Consider the following 14,171-nt stretch of genomic DNA (forward strand, 5'->3'; position numbering starts at 1 on the left):
ACGAATACATGATTGAAATCGAAGCACAGCGGAACAGTATCGTTCAAAAGATAATGACTTATCTTCAATCGAGATCTGACGAGGCCGCTTCTGAAGCTAGTGCAGCAGCGTCCCATCGTTCGACGGCAGCTGTGGCTCATTCACATGAGGCTGTGATTCAAGCTCATCTGACCGCCTTGAAGAGTCGCCAAGAGGAAAAACGACTTCAGTGCGAAAAGGAATTTAAGCTGAAGATTCAGGCGGCTAGAGAAGCGGCTGAAACAGCCGAACTTGAAGCTCGACTGCGGCAAGAAGCCATTGAGTCAGGGACAGTCAATCTGGATAGAACTGATGACATCAGAGACGAAGCTGCTGTTGCCGATTGTGAAGTTGAGCATGAACGCGCGAACGTTGGTGACAGCAACCTGAGAACAGCAGACTGGATCAGGAGGCTGAACAGTCCTGAGGCCTCACCAGCTCAACAGAGAGAGACGACAGCGCGTCACACCGATCTCCACAGCGTGCCGCGCATAGCACTGCCGAAGTTCTCGGGTGAGCCTCTGGAGTGGCCAAAGTGGATTGGACTTTTCGAGGCGCTGATTCACAAGCAACCAGGGCTGTCAAACGCAGAAAAAATCGTTCATCTACAGTCGGCAGTCACTGGTCTGGCGCAGAAAACAATCGAAGGCATGCTATACGATGGCGAGCTCTACCCGCAGGCGCTACAAGCTCTCCAAAGTCGATTCGGCAGGAGTGACGATATCGTTTTTGCACACCTGAGGGCTGTTTTCGAGAGCCAACCCCTGAAGCACCTCGACGCAGCAGCCCTAGAACAGTTTCAAGCTCGTCTCCATTCCGCGGTTACGACTCTCCAATCGCTCGGCTATCATGGTGACGTCACGAGCCGCGAGAACTTGCGACGAGCAGTCGTGAAGCTGCCGATTCAACTCCGTCACGAGTGGGGAAAACGAGCAGTAGAGCTGGAGCCAAGGCAAGTCACACTGTCGGATTTGGATGACTGGCTAGCTCTACAAGTCCGGATATTGATCAGCAGCTCAATGTCTGAGCGTGAAGGAAACAGCGGCATCAGCTCAGCGGCAGACAGTCAGCGCCGACCGCCGGCGTTGCGTCAGAGGCATGGATCGAGTGCGCGCTCGGCTCTCGCCACGGTGGCCACTCAGCATAGCTCCCAGCCGGCGTGCCCCCTCTGCAATCGCCGACACGGCTTGGCTCGCTGCAATGCATTTGCCCGAAAGTCGGTGTCGGAACGAGCTCGATACATCGCTGACAATGACAGATGTTTTCGCTGCTTGGAGACGGGACACATCTCGAGAAGGTGCCCGCCCACATCTGTCCAACAGTGCAGTTCTGCCGGCTGTGGAGGCAGACACCACCAGTTACTACATGGCAGCCAGCGTGTTTTCGAGCGTCGTGGAACGGAGCAGGCTGCCGCGCTCGAGCAAACCCAACAAGATATGGATCCAGCAGAGCAGCACTCAACTAATCGCACGATCGGAGCCGCGCTGAATGCGACCAGAACGTCTACACTTCTTCAAGTCGTACCAGTGCGTGTGTACGGGCCAGACGGCGAGTGCAGTGACACGCACGCACTACTGGACGCCGGAGCACAAACCTCTCTCTGCACCGATCGGCTGAGGCAGCGCCTGGGTATCATCGGAGAGCGCCAGGAGCTGCAACTCAACAACGTCGAAGGGGCCGGCGAGAAGAGAACTGTGCATCTATTTGAACTGCAGGTATCGCCAATGTCGGATGGAAACGGAAGAGCGGATATTACCGTACAAGAGGTATACTCCGTTCCTAAGCTGAACGTGCAGCCGCAAACAATCGACTGGAGTCGGCGACACGAGTGGCTACATCTCTCCGATCTCGACATTCCAGACACTAGTGACAAGCCGATCGAACTACTGTTAGGCGCTAACGTCACTGAAGCAATAGTGCAGCACGAGGCACGCGTTGGTAGGCCAGGCCAGCCAGTGGCCGTTCGTACAGCCTTTGGTTGGTGTCTAAGCGGCAACATAACACAGCTGGTCTCACCTGGTGCTCGTCACGTCATGCACATGGCACGAGTTGACACTCGAGAAGAAGAGCTGAGCTCTCTGGTGAAGGAATGGTGGTCCACCGAGTCCTTCGGCACCAAATTCAGCGAGAACGTCGCCTCATCAGCTGAAGATAGGCGCGCGGAGAAGCTGCTCGCTGAGACGACGAAATGGCGCGGGGACAGGTACGAGACCGGTCTACTGTGGAGATCAGACGACGTCTCCATGCCAGACAACTACACAGCAGCACTGAATCGGCTTGAGAGCACGGAAAAAAGACTTCTCCGCCAACCAGGGACGGCAGCTGCATGCAAAGATACCTTTCGACAGTATCTGGACAAGGGATACGCTCGAATGCTCTGCCCAGAAGAACTCGAGAGAGCAGACAAGAAACGATGGTTCCTGCCGCACCATGCAGTGGTCAACCAAAACAAGCCAGGAAAGATTCGTGTGGTATTCGATGCTGCAGCCAGCTACAGAGGAACCTCGCTGAACAGTCAGCTTCTCACTGGCCCTGACTTCCTTCAGACGATTCCCGGCGTTCTGCTGAGATTCAGGGAGCAGCAAGTCGGTGTTTCGGCCGACATCGAACAGATGTACCATCAGGTGGCGGCAGTGAAGGACGATCAGCCGGCACTCAGCTTTCTTTGGCGAGATTTGGACAACAACCGGCCTCCTGATGTGTACCAAATGGACCGTATCATCTTTGGAGCCCGGTGCTCACCGGCTTCGGCATCGTATGCCCTTCGCAAGACCGCCAATGACAAGGCCGCTGACACTGACTCGGACAGAGCGGCGACAGAAGCGGTCCTCTGTAACTTTTATATGGACGACTTCCTCAGCTCGGAGCCAAACAGCGACTCGGCTATTACTAGCCTCACAGCAGTGACAGCACTCGTATCTCGAGGAGGCTTCAGACTCACCAAATGGCTCAGCAATTCTCGTGACGTCCTCGCCGCTGTGCCAGAGTCCGAACGTACACCATCAGCGGCAGATCTGACCGTGCAGCTGCCGACAGAACGCGTCCTCGGTTTGCTGTGGGACGCAGAGACTGACCTGCTAAGGCTGCATGTTCATCACCGAACTGTGCCTCCTACAAAACGGGGTATCCTTCAGATGGCTGCCTCCATCTACGATCCACTCGGATTCGCCTCTCCATTCACTATCGTCGCAAGAATCGTGATGCAGAAGCTGTGGGCACTGAAACTCGACTGGGACTGTGAGCTCACAGGAACGACGGCGGAAGAATGGACTCGTTGGACGGGAGAATTGGCGTGCCTAGAAGCAATCACCGTTCCTCGGAGCTTCAAAGCATGCGACTCACCTGCACATGATCGGCAGCTTCACATATTTTGTGATGCTTCCGAGCTCGCCTTCGGGGCCGTGGCCTACCTCAGAGAGACATCGGCTGACGGCACCGTGTCTGTCTCTTTCGTCATGAGCAAGACTCGAGTCGCTCCATTAAAGAAGATGACTATCGTTCGGCTTGAAACTCAAGCGGCTGTGCTAGCCGTTCGACTGGCAGACGCCATCAAAAGAGAACTGAAGCTCGCAATTGATGGAGTCAACTTTTGGAGCGACAGTATGGTGGTTCTCCAATACATCAACAACGAAAGTAGACGCTTCCACACGTTCATCGCCAACCGAATAGCTGAGATTCGCCAAGGCTCAGAACCATCGCGGTGGCGGCATGTCCCAGGATACCTAAACCCGGCGGACGACTGCTCGCGGGGACTACCGGCTTCTCAGTTGACACCGGATAGCCGCTGGATTCAAGGACCTGCCTTCCTTCGCCAGCCGCCGGATCAATGGCCTTCAGAAGTTCGCCAAAAGGCCATAAACGATGGTGATCCCGAGGTCAGGGTCGTGAATCTCACCTCCACTGATCTCAGCACAAGGATTGTTCTCCCTGACCCCAGCAGGTTTTCAAGCTGGACTCGCTACAAACGCTCCGTCGCCTGGCTGATGCGGTTTCTCTGCAACTTCGTGGCCAGACACGGCTCTCAAGAAGAGCAAGAATGGCGCCGTGCTGGCACGCTCTCGGTGGCAGAGTTGAACGATGCAGAAAACCCTATTCTGCGCAAGATGCAAAATGATCAGTATCATCAGGAACTGATCGACCTGAAGAACGGCAGATCGGTCTCTAGCAAAAGTAGTCTGCTGGCACTCTCACCCTGGCTGGATGAAGACGGTGTCATTCGGGTCGGTGGTCGGCTCGTCAACGCACCACTCCCAGCCACGGCTCGCCATCCAGTGATCCTGTCTCGCAGCAGTGAAGTGACTCGATTAGTAGTCACGCACTTCCACAGCCAGCTTCTGCACGCTAGCGCCGAACACGTCATCAATGAAGCCAGACAGCTGTACTGGATCCCCAGGGCACGGGCGACAGTGCGGAAGATCCTGTCAGCCTGCCCGCTCTGTCGACGAAGACGAGCCCAGCCTCAAATGCCAAGAATGGCTGCGCTTCCGAAAGCGCGCTTAGCTGTGACACACCCATTCTGCAACGTCGGCATCGATTACTTCGGCCCGATACTCACCAAAGTAGGCAGGAAAACGGAGAAGCGATGCTGTCTGCTGGTGACATGTATGTCTACCAGAGCAGTCCATCTCGAACTATCGACATCTTTGAGCACCGAATCGTTCCTCATGGCCTTCCAGCGTTTCGTCGCTCGTCGCGGTAGGCCAGCATCGGTGTACTCGGATAACGGAACCAACTTCCGCCGAGGGGAAGCTGAACTCCGACGTCTTCTAACCGGCCTAAATCAAGGCTGCATCAGTGATCGGCTCGCCCAAGACAACATCCGCTGGTTTTTCAATCCTCCCACCGCATGCCATATGGGAGGTATTTGGGAGCGAATGGTGGCCACCGTGAAACGAGCACTCCGAGTAGTCCTTGGAAACTTCATCGTTCATGAAGAAGCTCTACTGACCGCTATCGCAGAAGTAGAGGCAGTCATCAACAGTCGACCTTTGACGCACGTCAGCTCAGAGGCCAGTGACTTTGAAGCGCTCACTCCCAGTCACATCCTTCTCGGCAGACCGGCGTGTCTCCTGCCGTCTCAGCTCAGTGACTCATCACGCATGAATGTCAGGAGTCACTGGCGGCAAGCACGAGCCATAGCCACACAGTTCTGGCGAAGATGGCTCAGGGAATACGTCCCCACCCTCGTTCAGCGCACCAAATGGACGTCAGACGTTCGGAACCTGCGCGTCGGAGACTTGGTGCTGCTAGCCGGCGACGACACGCCAAAGGGATTGTGGCCGCTGGCTCGAGTCGCTCAGGTGTACCCTGGACCCGATGGTCGTGTCCGTTCTGTGGATATAGTGACCGCTAAAGGACGTCTCCGCCGTCCTGCTAGCAAAGTGTGTCTCCTCGAGGGGAGTGATGATGATGGTGATTAGTGGTGCAACTGCGCTCTGCCCAGTGTGTGTATCGATGGGCATGGTGCCAAGGGTGACGACGGGTCACTCTTGGGGGGAGGATGTCGCCGCCGTAGCGGCTCCAGTGTGTTATGGCACGCGCCATTTTGCATATTTTCACGCAGTCGGAATTTCGTCGGTGCTATTGTTGTCGTGTGAATGAACTCGTTGAAATTAGAAGGAGAAACTGGCGGACAATATAGATTGATCGATTCGGAACAAGTTTAATTCGACTTCCGTATTGTTCGGATTTTGCTTATTCGCAACTTTACCGGTCGATCGGGCCGGATTCAATTCGTTCGCAACACGAGGGAACCAAAACTATTTCTGAAATGTTCAAACGGTTTCTAAATGCGAAATAACTCCAAAATCTACCCTAGAAACACGTTGAACTCGCAAGAGTGAACAAAGGTCATCAAAGGTCAGTGACCTGACTGACCTTTACGTGACCTTGATACCCACATGGGATCAACATCCTTTCACCTGTTTGATCGCTTAAAGCCACAAAAAGACAATAAAACGCGCTCTACTCGAAATACGCCAAAACGCGATTCCGGCCAAACATGGTCTCGGAAAACAGGTCACAAGTCAAAGGCCTTTTGAGTCAGGGTCATATAAATTATAGGGTAGGCGTTATATTGATTAGATCGAGGGTACTGAAAGTTTCGTCGCAATCAGCCGCTTTTTGCGCGAGTTATTTGCGAAAAACTGAGGGTAGGAGGTCTGTTGGACACCCTCCTACAAGTGCAAAAGTTAACCCTCGCCGGCACAGGCCATTTTGCGTCCTTCGACGGCACAAGGGGGGGGTTGGTACGACCCCCCTTCGCGTTTGGCCCCTGATCGAGCTAGAGCTTCGCGGAAAAACGAGCGTGTTGCCCGTCACGAGAGGAAGCCGATGATACCCAATTTTAAGGTCCTGGGTCATCGGGTGACCTTCCAGGTCAGGCCAATGACCCGAAAACCGGGAAAATCGGGACCTGTTGGAAAGTTGTAAAGTGTGGCTGCTGTGTGGTTTTCCGGGGTGCTGATCACGAATATCGTGTTAGTTTTGATCAGTTAGTTTTGATCAGAGATGATTTCTTTAAGCATTTAGACCAGGTCGGGTCAGGTCAGGTCAACCGGTGGGGGTTGTGACGGGTATTCGTAATACGTGTCAACCGCCTCTGACAGCTTCGTAACATGTTACGAAGGCACCAAAACTACTTCGTAAATGCTCAAATGGTTGCTAAATTCGAATTCAGCTCCAAAAACTAGCCTAGAAACATGTAAAACTCGAAAAAGTGAACCGAGGTCACCCGAGGTCACCAAAGGTCAGTGACCTGACCTGACCTTCAGGTGACCTTGACACCCACTGTAATGTATGAGAGCAACATCAAATCACATGTTTGAACGTTTGAAACCACGAAAAGCTTGCAAACGCGCGGCTAATGCGAGCCGACATACGCCGAATCGCGATTCCGGCCAAACATGGTCTCGGAAAAGAGGTCACAGGTCAAGAGTCATTTGGGTCAGGGTCATGAAATTTTCAGGGTAGGTGTAAAATTGATCAATGCGAGGGTACTGAAAGTTTTGTCGCGATCGGCCGCTTTTTGCGCGAGGTATTCGCGAAAAAAAACCTTAAGGAGGGTTGCATTAACCTGTCACATTGCTCCAACAGACGGTAAATAACTTTTGAAAATACCTATCTCCAATTTTAGTGTTTTCTGAACCAAAGTTTTGCGAGGAATCCGATGGTGTGGTCCCTGAAATCTGAAAAATTTCCATTTTGGAGATAGCACCTATTTTTTTGAAAAGTAAATATTCGTCATGCAAAAAAGTCAAATAAGTTGAAAATATAATGAGTGAATATTTATACTAACACTAGAACGTATCGAACATGAATTAGTGATAAATTTTATCTGAGATGATACTATATCTGCTCATACATGTACATGAATAAGTACATTAACCCTCGTCGGCCGAGAAGGGGTGGGGCGGATGCCGCCTCATAGGGGTTTTTCGCGATAGCTCAAAACACGCTGAGGGAAAACAGCTGAAACTTGGCATACCTAATATTTTATTCAAGCTGGATCTTTTGACACCAACTGCGTTTTCAGGTCAGGTCAGGTCACTGACCTATGACGTCATAAATGAACCTCTGCACGGTCCTCAGAAGTTGCAACTTTGCAACGCCCTCAGTGCCAGAGGAACTTTCACAGGAAGATGAAACTTACAGGACGTAGTATCCTTTAGAGGTCTCACAAATTGTATATCTCAGATTTTTCCCAAATGTCACATGAGGTCAGTTCGGTCACGTGACCTCACCATAATAAGTCAATGGAGGGAAATATGAAAACTGTTATTTGTTATTTTGACGCCGGAAATTGTCTAAAAACTGTCCCAAGCACATGAAATCGTGGTTTCATGCACTCTTTGTAAGGTCCGATCATGAAACCACGATTTCATGTGCTTGGGATAGTTTTAGATCATTTCCGGCGCCAAAATAACAGTTTCAATATTTCCCCCATTGACTTATAATGGTGAGGTCACGTGACCGACCTGACCTCATGTGACATTTAGGTTAAATCCGAGATAAACAAGTTGTGAGACCTCAGAAGGATACTACGTCCTGTAACTTTCATCTTCCTGTGAAAGTTCCTCTGGCACTGAGGGCGTTGCAAAGTTGCAACATCTGAGGACTTCGCAGAGGTTTATTTATGACGTCATAGGTCAGTGACCTGACCTGACCTGAAAACGCAGTTGAGGTCAAAAGATCCAGTTTGAATAAAAGATTAGGTATACCAAGTTTCAGCTGTCTACCCTAAGTGAGTTTTAAGCTATCGCGAAAAGCCCTATGAGGCGGCACCCGCCCCACCCCTTCTCGGCCGACGAGGGTTAATGTACTAGTTCATGTACATTTATGCGCAGATATAGTATCATCTCAGCTAAAATATATCTCTAATTCATGTTCGACACATTCTAGTGTTGTTACAAAAATTAACTCATTATATTTTCAATTTATTTGACTATTATGCCTGACGAATATCTATTTTTCAAAAAACAGGTGCTATCTCCAAAATGGAAATTTTCCGGATCTCGGGGATCACACTATCGGATTCCTTGCAAAATTTTGGTCCAGAAAACACTAAAATTGGAGATAGGTATTTTCAAAAGTTATTTACCGTCTTTTGGGGCAATGTGCTGTGCCGGCGAGGGTTAAGGCAGGCCGTTGACCAATGACGTCAAAAGTGAACCTCTGTTAGGTCCCAAAATGTCGCGACGTCGCAGCACCCTTAGTGCCAGGGGACTTTTCAACAGGGAATGAAGCTTATATGATCTAGTACTATCTCCCAGAGGCCTCACAACTTGTATGTAGCTATCTCGTATTTTTCTTAAGAGTCACCTGAAGTCAGGTCGGTCATGCAACCTCACGATTATTAATCAATTAGGAAATATGAAAGCTGTTATTTTGGCGCCGGGAGCCATCTAAAGCTGTCTCAAGCGCATTAATTCGCGATTTTATACAATCTTTGCAAGCCCCAGCATTCAATTTTCCATTATTAAAGTTAGGCGACTTAATTTATGACGTCACTAAGGTCACAGGAGTTTTCACCAAAAAGTCCCGATCAAATTGACCTAGCGAGTCGGGAAGCCACCAGTGGACTTGTGAGGACCTACCGAATCGAAGAAGCTATATGACCTCCTTGGGCCAGCTTCGTGGCCTGAGTGGCTCTGCCCTGACCATGACCTGATGTGAACACCTTAAATTGACCTCAACAAAAACAAGGCGTATACTATTCGACGCGCTTGAGCATGTAAAACTCGATGGTGCCATTATCTTCGCTCTGTAACTACTTGAGTGGTGAAGTTGTTCACCAAAAACCGATCCCGCGACTTGGAGCCCTTATACTGACCTCAGAGTTTATCCGTTGACCTGAGACATTCAACTCGGGCACCAGTTGCTGCATTTCATACGACGCACGCGCTCAGTTTTATCCACAAGGCGCTAGCTCAATTAGGGGCAAAAAGACGGAAAGGGGTCGTAATCGACCCCTCCCCCCTCGGCCGGGGTATATGCAGAAACCCCAAAATTCCGTTGAGGGTTAAGCACTGAAGTGATATTATGATGCGAGAAGGTATAGGTCAAAACAAGTATGCACACGAGCGGGTGTGAATAAAACTGTGTTCGAGGTATGCCTTTTTATTATACATTCGATTTGCTTTAGTTATTGGTAAGAACAGATGCAATCAAGAAGAGCGCCTCTGAAGAAAAGGTGGCGCACCGGACGGGTGCGATTTTAAGGTCAAAGGTCAGTCGGGGACCTCTAAGTTCGGATCAAGCGCTGCATGTTATGGGGTAAAAAATGGGGGCAAAAAAGCATCCCGATTTTGGCAGCATCGTCATGCCTTGTCATGGCACTCATCCACTACCTCGGCCGAAATATTATTTCCTTTTTGTATGAGTTCTGGCATAATCCCGCACATTATGCTGCATGTTGTTTGCCATGAAAAAAACAATGCATGTTCAGCTACGTTCTACGCTACGCACTAACCTAACCGCCATTCCATCATCCACCACTAGCCAACATCCCGTTCTGTGCCGCTTCTACCCCACACGAATCAGCCGAGATACTAGTCAGTCGGGCTAGCGCTATCCTATCCTCCCTTCCTGACTGCACAGCGCTAAAACCCAGAGCCGAGACTTCCCAAGCGCGACCTCTGACCCCACGCGGTCCGAAGGGTCGGCCGATGCCTCAGGGCGCGCCGCGCGCCGGCCACCCGGATAGCCTCTGCCGAGTCTCCCTTTCATACACCGTTTACTACGCGCTCGATTCATTCATGATTCTGTGTTTCCGCGTTCCTCTCGTTAGATGGCTCTACTGATGTCATAGGCGATCCCAGGAAGATTGCGGCCAGAATACCCCAAACGGCAGAAAATGAGGTTTTTGGTGAATATCTCGGAAAGTATTTGGCATACAACGATGCAATTTCACAGTCTCGTGGTAAATGTGCATACACATAATTCGGGTTGATACTTGCATTTGAACATTATATAGGAGCAGATATGTCCGAAAAAGCAAAACCAACAAGACTTTTACTGGAGAACCGTACGTGTCGTACCGTTCGAAAGCTCCTGTAGTCAGCGGGAATCGAACCCGGGTTTCCCCGGTGATAGTCCACGGTTCTAACCACTCCACTATCGAGGTAGACCTGGATAGTGGAGTGGTTAGAGGTAGAAATTTGGTGGCCAATTTTCAGGTCCAATTTCGACAATTTTCAACAAACCACCGCATGACTCGGAAATGAATAGAGCTACAGTGCCGGGGAAAAGCGTAGTTAAAAGCTCTTTTAACACCCGTTTCGCCGTTTCCATCCTCAGGACATTCAAATCCTTCTCCTCCATGCCGCAACCCCTGATCCGGGCTGGACCTGGCCGGGCAACTTATTCCATGTGGGCGGCTCCCATTGGAGCGCACTGCAGCTCCTAAGGAAGCACACTCGTAACCGGGTGCAGTGAGCACTTGGGGGGCTGGTCGGCCTGTCCTGTTGGACATGCTTAGCCCCGGTGACTCACCAAGGTGCCCGCCCAGACCAATTACCGGGGTTACATGAGCGATCCGTTCCAAATACGCACCACGCTAATGCGCATCAGCTCCCCACAAACGTATCTACGGCACCGGTTACATGAGACTAATTCGTTTTATCTACGTCAAACGGATCTTGTTTGGCTCACCCGGGCTGACTCCTCGACGGCCGGTAATTCGCATCACAAACGGAATAGGATTAGCGTACAGTCATGGCGCAGTTGCGGCATTTACCGGGACGACTGAACTAAATTTTAAATACTTATATCATTTTTTTTCTAAGCCGCCGCCCATGAATAGACGACCAGGAGTGTCCACCCACTGACCCGCGCGACACATAGAACCTTACGTTAACACCACCCCGAAACATAATACATCAAGTCGCGACACTCCCTGCTAGGAGAATGAAGAAAACAAAATCAAAGCTGGAATAAGCGCGGTAAGGCCCTTGTAGTATGGTATATGGCTTAAAAGAGAAGCAAAGAAGTTAAGGCTAAATGTAGCTTGACTGACCACTACACCTTCCCATTTAAAGGTAGTGTGCCACCTTTAAAAGATTTCCCATTTTATTTTTCCTAGGATAAGAAGCTTCTGTGTTTACCTAATATCGCAAAAAAATCAAAAATGGGCCTGGAATAGTGCCTTTTTCGCCTAAAAGTTTATCGGTTTTTAGATATGTATAACAACTGTAGTGGGCTCACCTGCAAACAGGCGTCGGGCAACAATCGCGAATGCGGCGCACTTGTGACAATAAGCAAAGGTCATTATAGTGTTACGACCATACGACGTACGGGAATGAGTTATCAGCTGTCTAATCGTAGACAACACAATGTCGAGCCTTAAACTGTAAGCCCGTATTGGTATTGTTTCTTTTATTTGGCTGTCGAACATTAATTTATGGTTTGAAATATGATTTTATGTAAAATAATTGATATAAAACAGCCGTCTCTTAAGTTATGACCCCATTTCACCACACGCAAGTGGCAGAAATGACAATGATCAGCTGACGCATTTTTCTTGGCCGAAGTCAGAGCGCGCGGCCCGACGCACCACGCGTATTTGGAAATTCCGACCCCGACGAGCATCAGAAACCGCCTAACAGGCGTGTTCGAAACCGCAGGAGATGATGATGAACGGGTTTATCGAAACTTGATTGGATGAGCATATCGGTAATAGCGATTTCAGTGTGTGCATTTATTGTTCATAGTGGTGTGAAATGTGGTTGGGGTACGACCGACAACCCGTCGGGGCGAATTTCGCACTGGGGTACTCAAAATTTGAAGAATTTAAGACGTTTCCATGAGTTTTGAAGGTATGGATAAGTTCTAAAAATCCGGTTCTCCTTATCTGGGCCATTAACTCCATACGGTCCAAGAAAGCTGGCACACTACCTTTAAGAATAAGCCAAAGGATCAGTCATTCCATCGGTTAGTTAGGTTAATCGTGCAGCGCATTCACACATTTTTGCGGGGTGGGGGGGGGACAGTATCTGGTCTAGGTTCGGCAGAGTCAAATGCCCACTGATAAGAGCCGCCGAGCTAAGCAAGCTTGTTGCTCAGCGAACTCAAATCAGCGGGCAAACGTCAGGGCGTTATTTGAAGTGTTACGTATTGTTACGTAGTTTATAAGCGGTCGAAATATATCATGTTGTTACAAACATGAATTCGTTTAATGAGAATGCGAACACAACACATACATGAGTGAATCCACGAAAAAGATATAAGGAAAAAAAACCGGTAGCGTAACTAAAGAAAAAAAATGGAAAGCACAAATACATTAAAGAGGTCAAAATGCAATGACATAGTGAGATAACGATTCATCGAAGTAGACCACCTCTCGCTCTGGTTTAGGTATATATGCATATTGCATAATACCTAAGTTATTGTAAACACGCAGTGGCATTATGGGTCTCCTTCATTATATCACATTGTATACAAATATACAGACAAAAACAGTGCGGGGGTGAACTGTGACAACATGAAAACGTGTAAAGTTATTGTAATATAAAATGCGTGGTCAATTGTGTCAGTTCAGTAAGAATCAAAGAAAAATTGTTTTAAGAGACCTTTGATATGTCTCTTGGAGGTTGGAACATCTCGTAGGTTTGGGAACTTTGGCCCCATAACTTGGTTCCAAAGCCTGGGTCCAGCCCAACGTACTGTGTGCGTACAGTATAATTTGTGTGTAAATGTTTCCTGGAAGTGATGAAGGCTTTGATAGGCTCAAAAACATTTAAGATTAACATGAAATCAAAAAATGAAAACAAAGTTCTCTTGTTTTAAGTCAGTGGGCACTGATTCGCCATGCAGCGAAAGCAGGGTGGTCAGAAAAAATTATCTATCAAAATATTTCATTCATTTTATTTCACATGCAAAGACTAAACCAAAATACCAACATTTTTTTTTTGCTATTTTCTACGAGGCAGCCAATAAAAAAATGCTTAGTATTTTGCATTTTGACGCTTCCAGTCAGAAAAGAATAGTTCTTGTGAAATACGGCCCGAATCGTGTGCCTCTGTTACATGAGCGATCCGTTCCAAATACGCACTACGCTAATTCGCATCAGCTCCCCAAGAACGCTCCCCTCCTCAGTTCGGGTCAGACCGCCGCCGGGTCGTGACCTCTCCGCGCTCGCCCGCCGTAGCCAGAGGTCGGCCGGCTGTCATTCGCGGGGTCAGACCGGCCACTCAGTGGCATTCAGTGCAGCCAGTGAGCGGTGAGTGAGCGTGCGGTGACCGGAGTGCGTGCACACCATGGCTATTGAAGATGCTGCGATCACGCCGACAACACTAGAAGCAGCTTTGATTGCCTGCTTCTCGAGTGCGGAGGTGAAGCTGTCTCTCTTCTCGCTTTTCCAAAGTGAGTTCGACAAGAGGGATGCCGAGATTGCCGCGCTGAAGGAAGAGGTAGGAAGCTTGAAAAAGCAGGTCGCCCGCCAAGCGGATGAAATGGATGACATGGAGCAGTATTCTCGAAGGAATATACTGAACTTCAATGGCCTCTCTGAGTCTGAAGAAGAGGACAGCGTCCAGCTCGGCATCGACCTCGCCAAAGCAGTCGGGGTGACCGTGCAGAAGTCCGAGATCGGCAGGGCCCATAGGATTGGACCGAAAGGCAAGAAGACGGCGACAGGTGAGCCGATACACCGTCCG

The 14,171-nt window shown here is 49.6% G+C and overlaps 1 protein-coding gene across 1 annotated transcript; it reads left to right on the forward strand.

Moving 5' to 3' along the window:
- The first annotated feature begins 2,057 nt into the window (after nt 1–2,057).
- On the forward strand, nt 2,058–4,092 carry LOC122383810. The gene is made up of 2 exons (XM_043370584.1): nt 2,058–3,255; nt 4,031–4,092. The coding sequence occupies exons 1-2, from the start codon at nt 2,058–2,060 to the stop codon at nt 4,090–4,092; spliced, it is 1,260 nt and encodes a 419-aa protein (XP_043226519.1).
- Nucleotides 4,093–14,171: the final 10,079 nt, after the last annotated feature.

Source organism: Amphibalanus amphitrite, unplaced genomic scaffold (assembly GCF_019059575.1).
Source record: "Amphibalanus amphitrite isolate SeventyFive unplaced genomic scaffold, NRLGWU_Aamphi_draft 000013F_arrow, whole genome shotgun sequence".
In the NCBI taxonomy this organism is placed as follows: domain Eukaryota; kingdom Metazoa; phylum Arthropoda; class Thecostraca; order Balanomorpha; family Balanidae; genus Amphibalanus; species Amphibalanus amphitrite.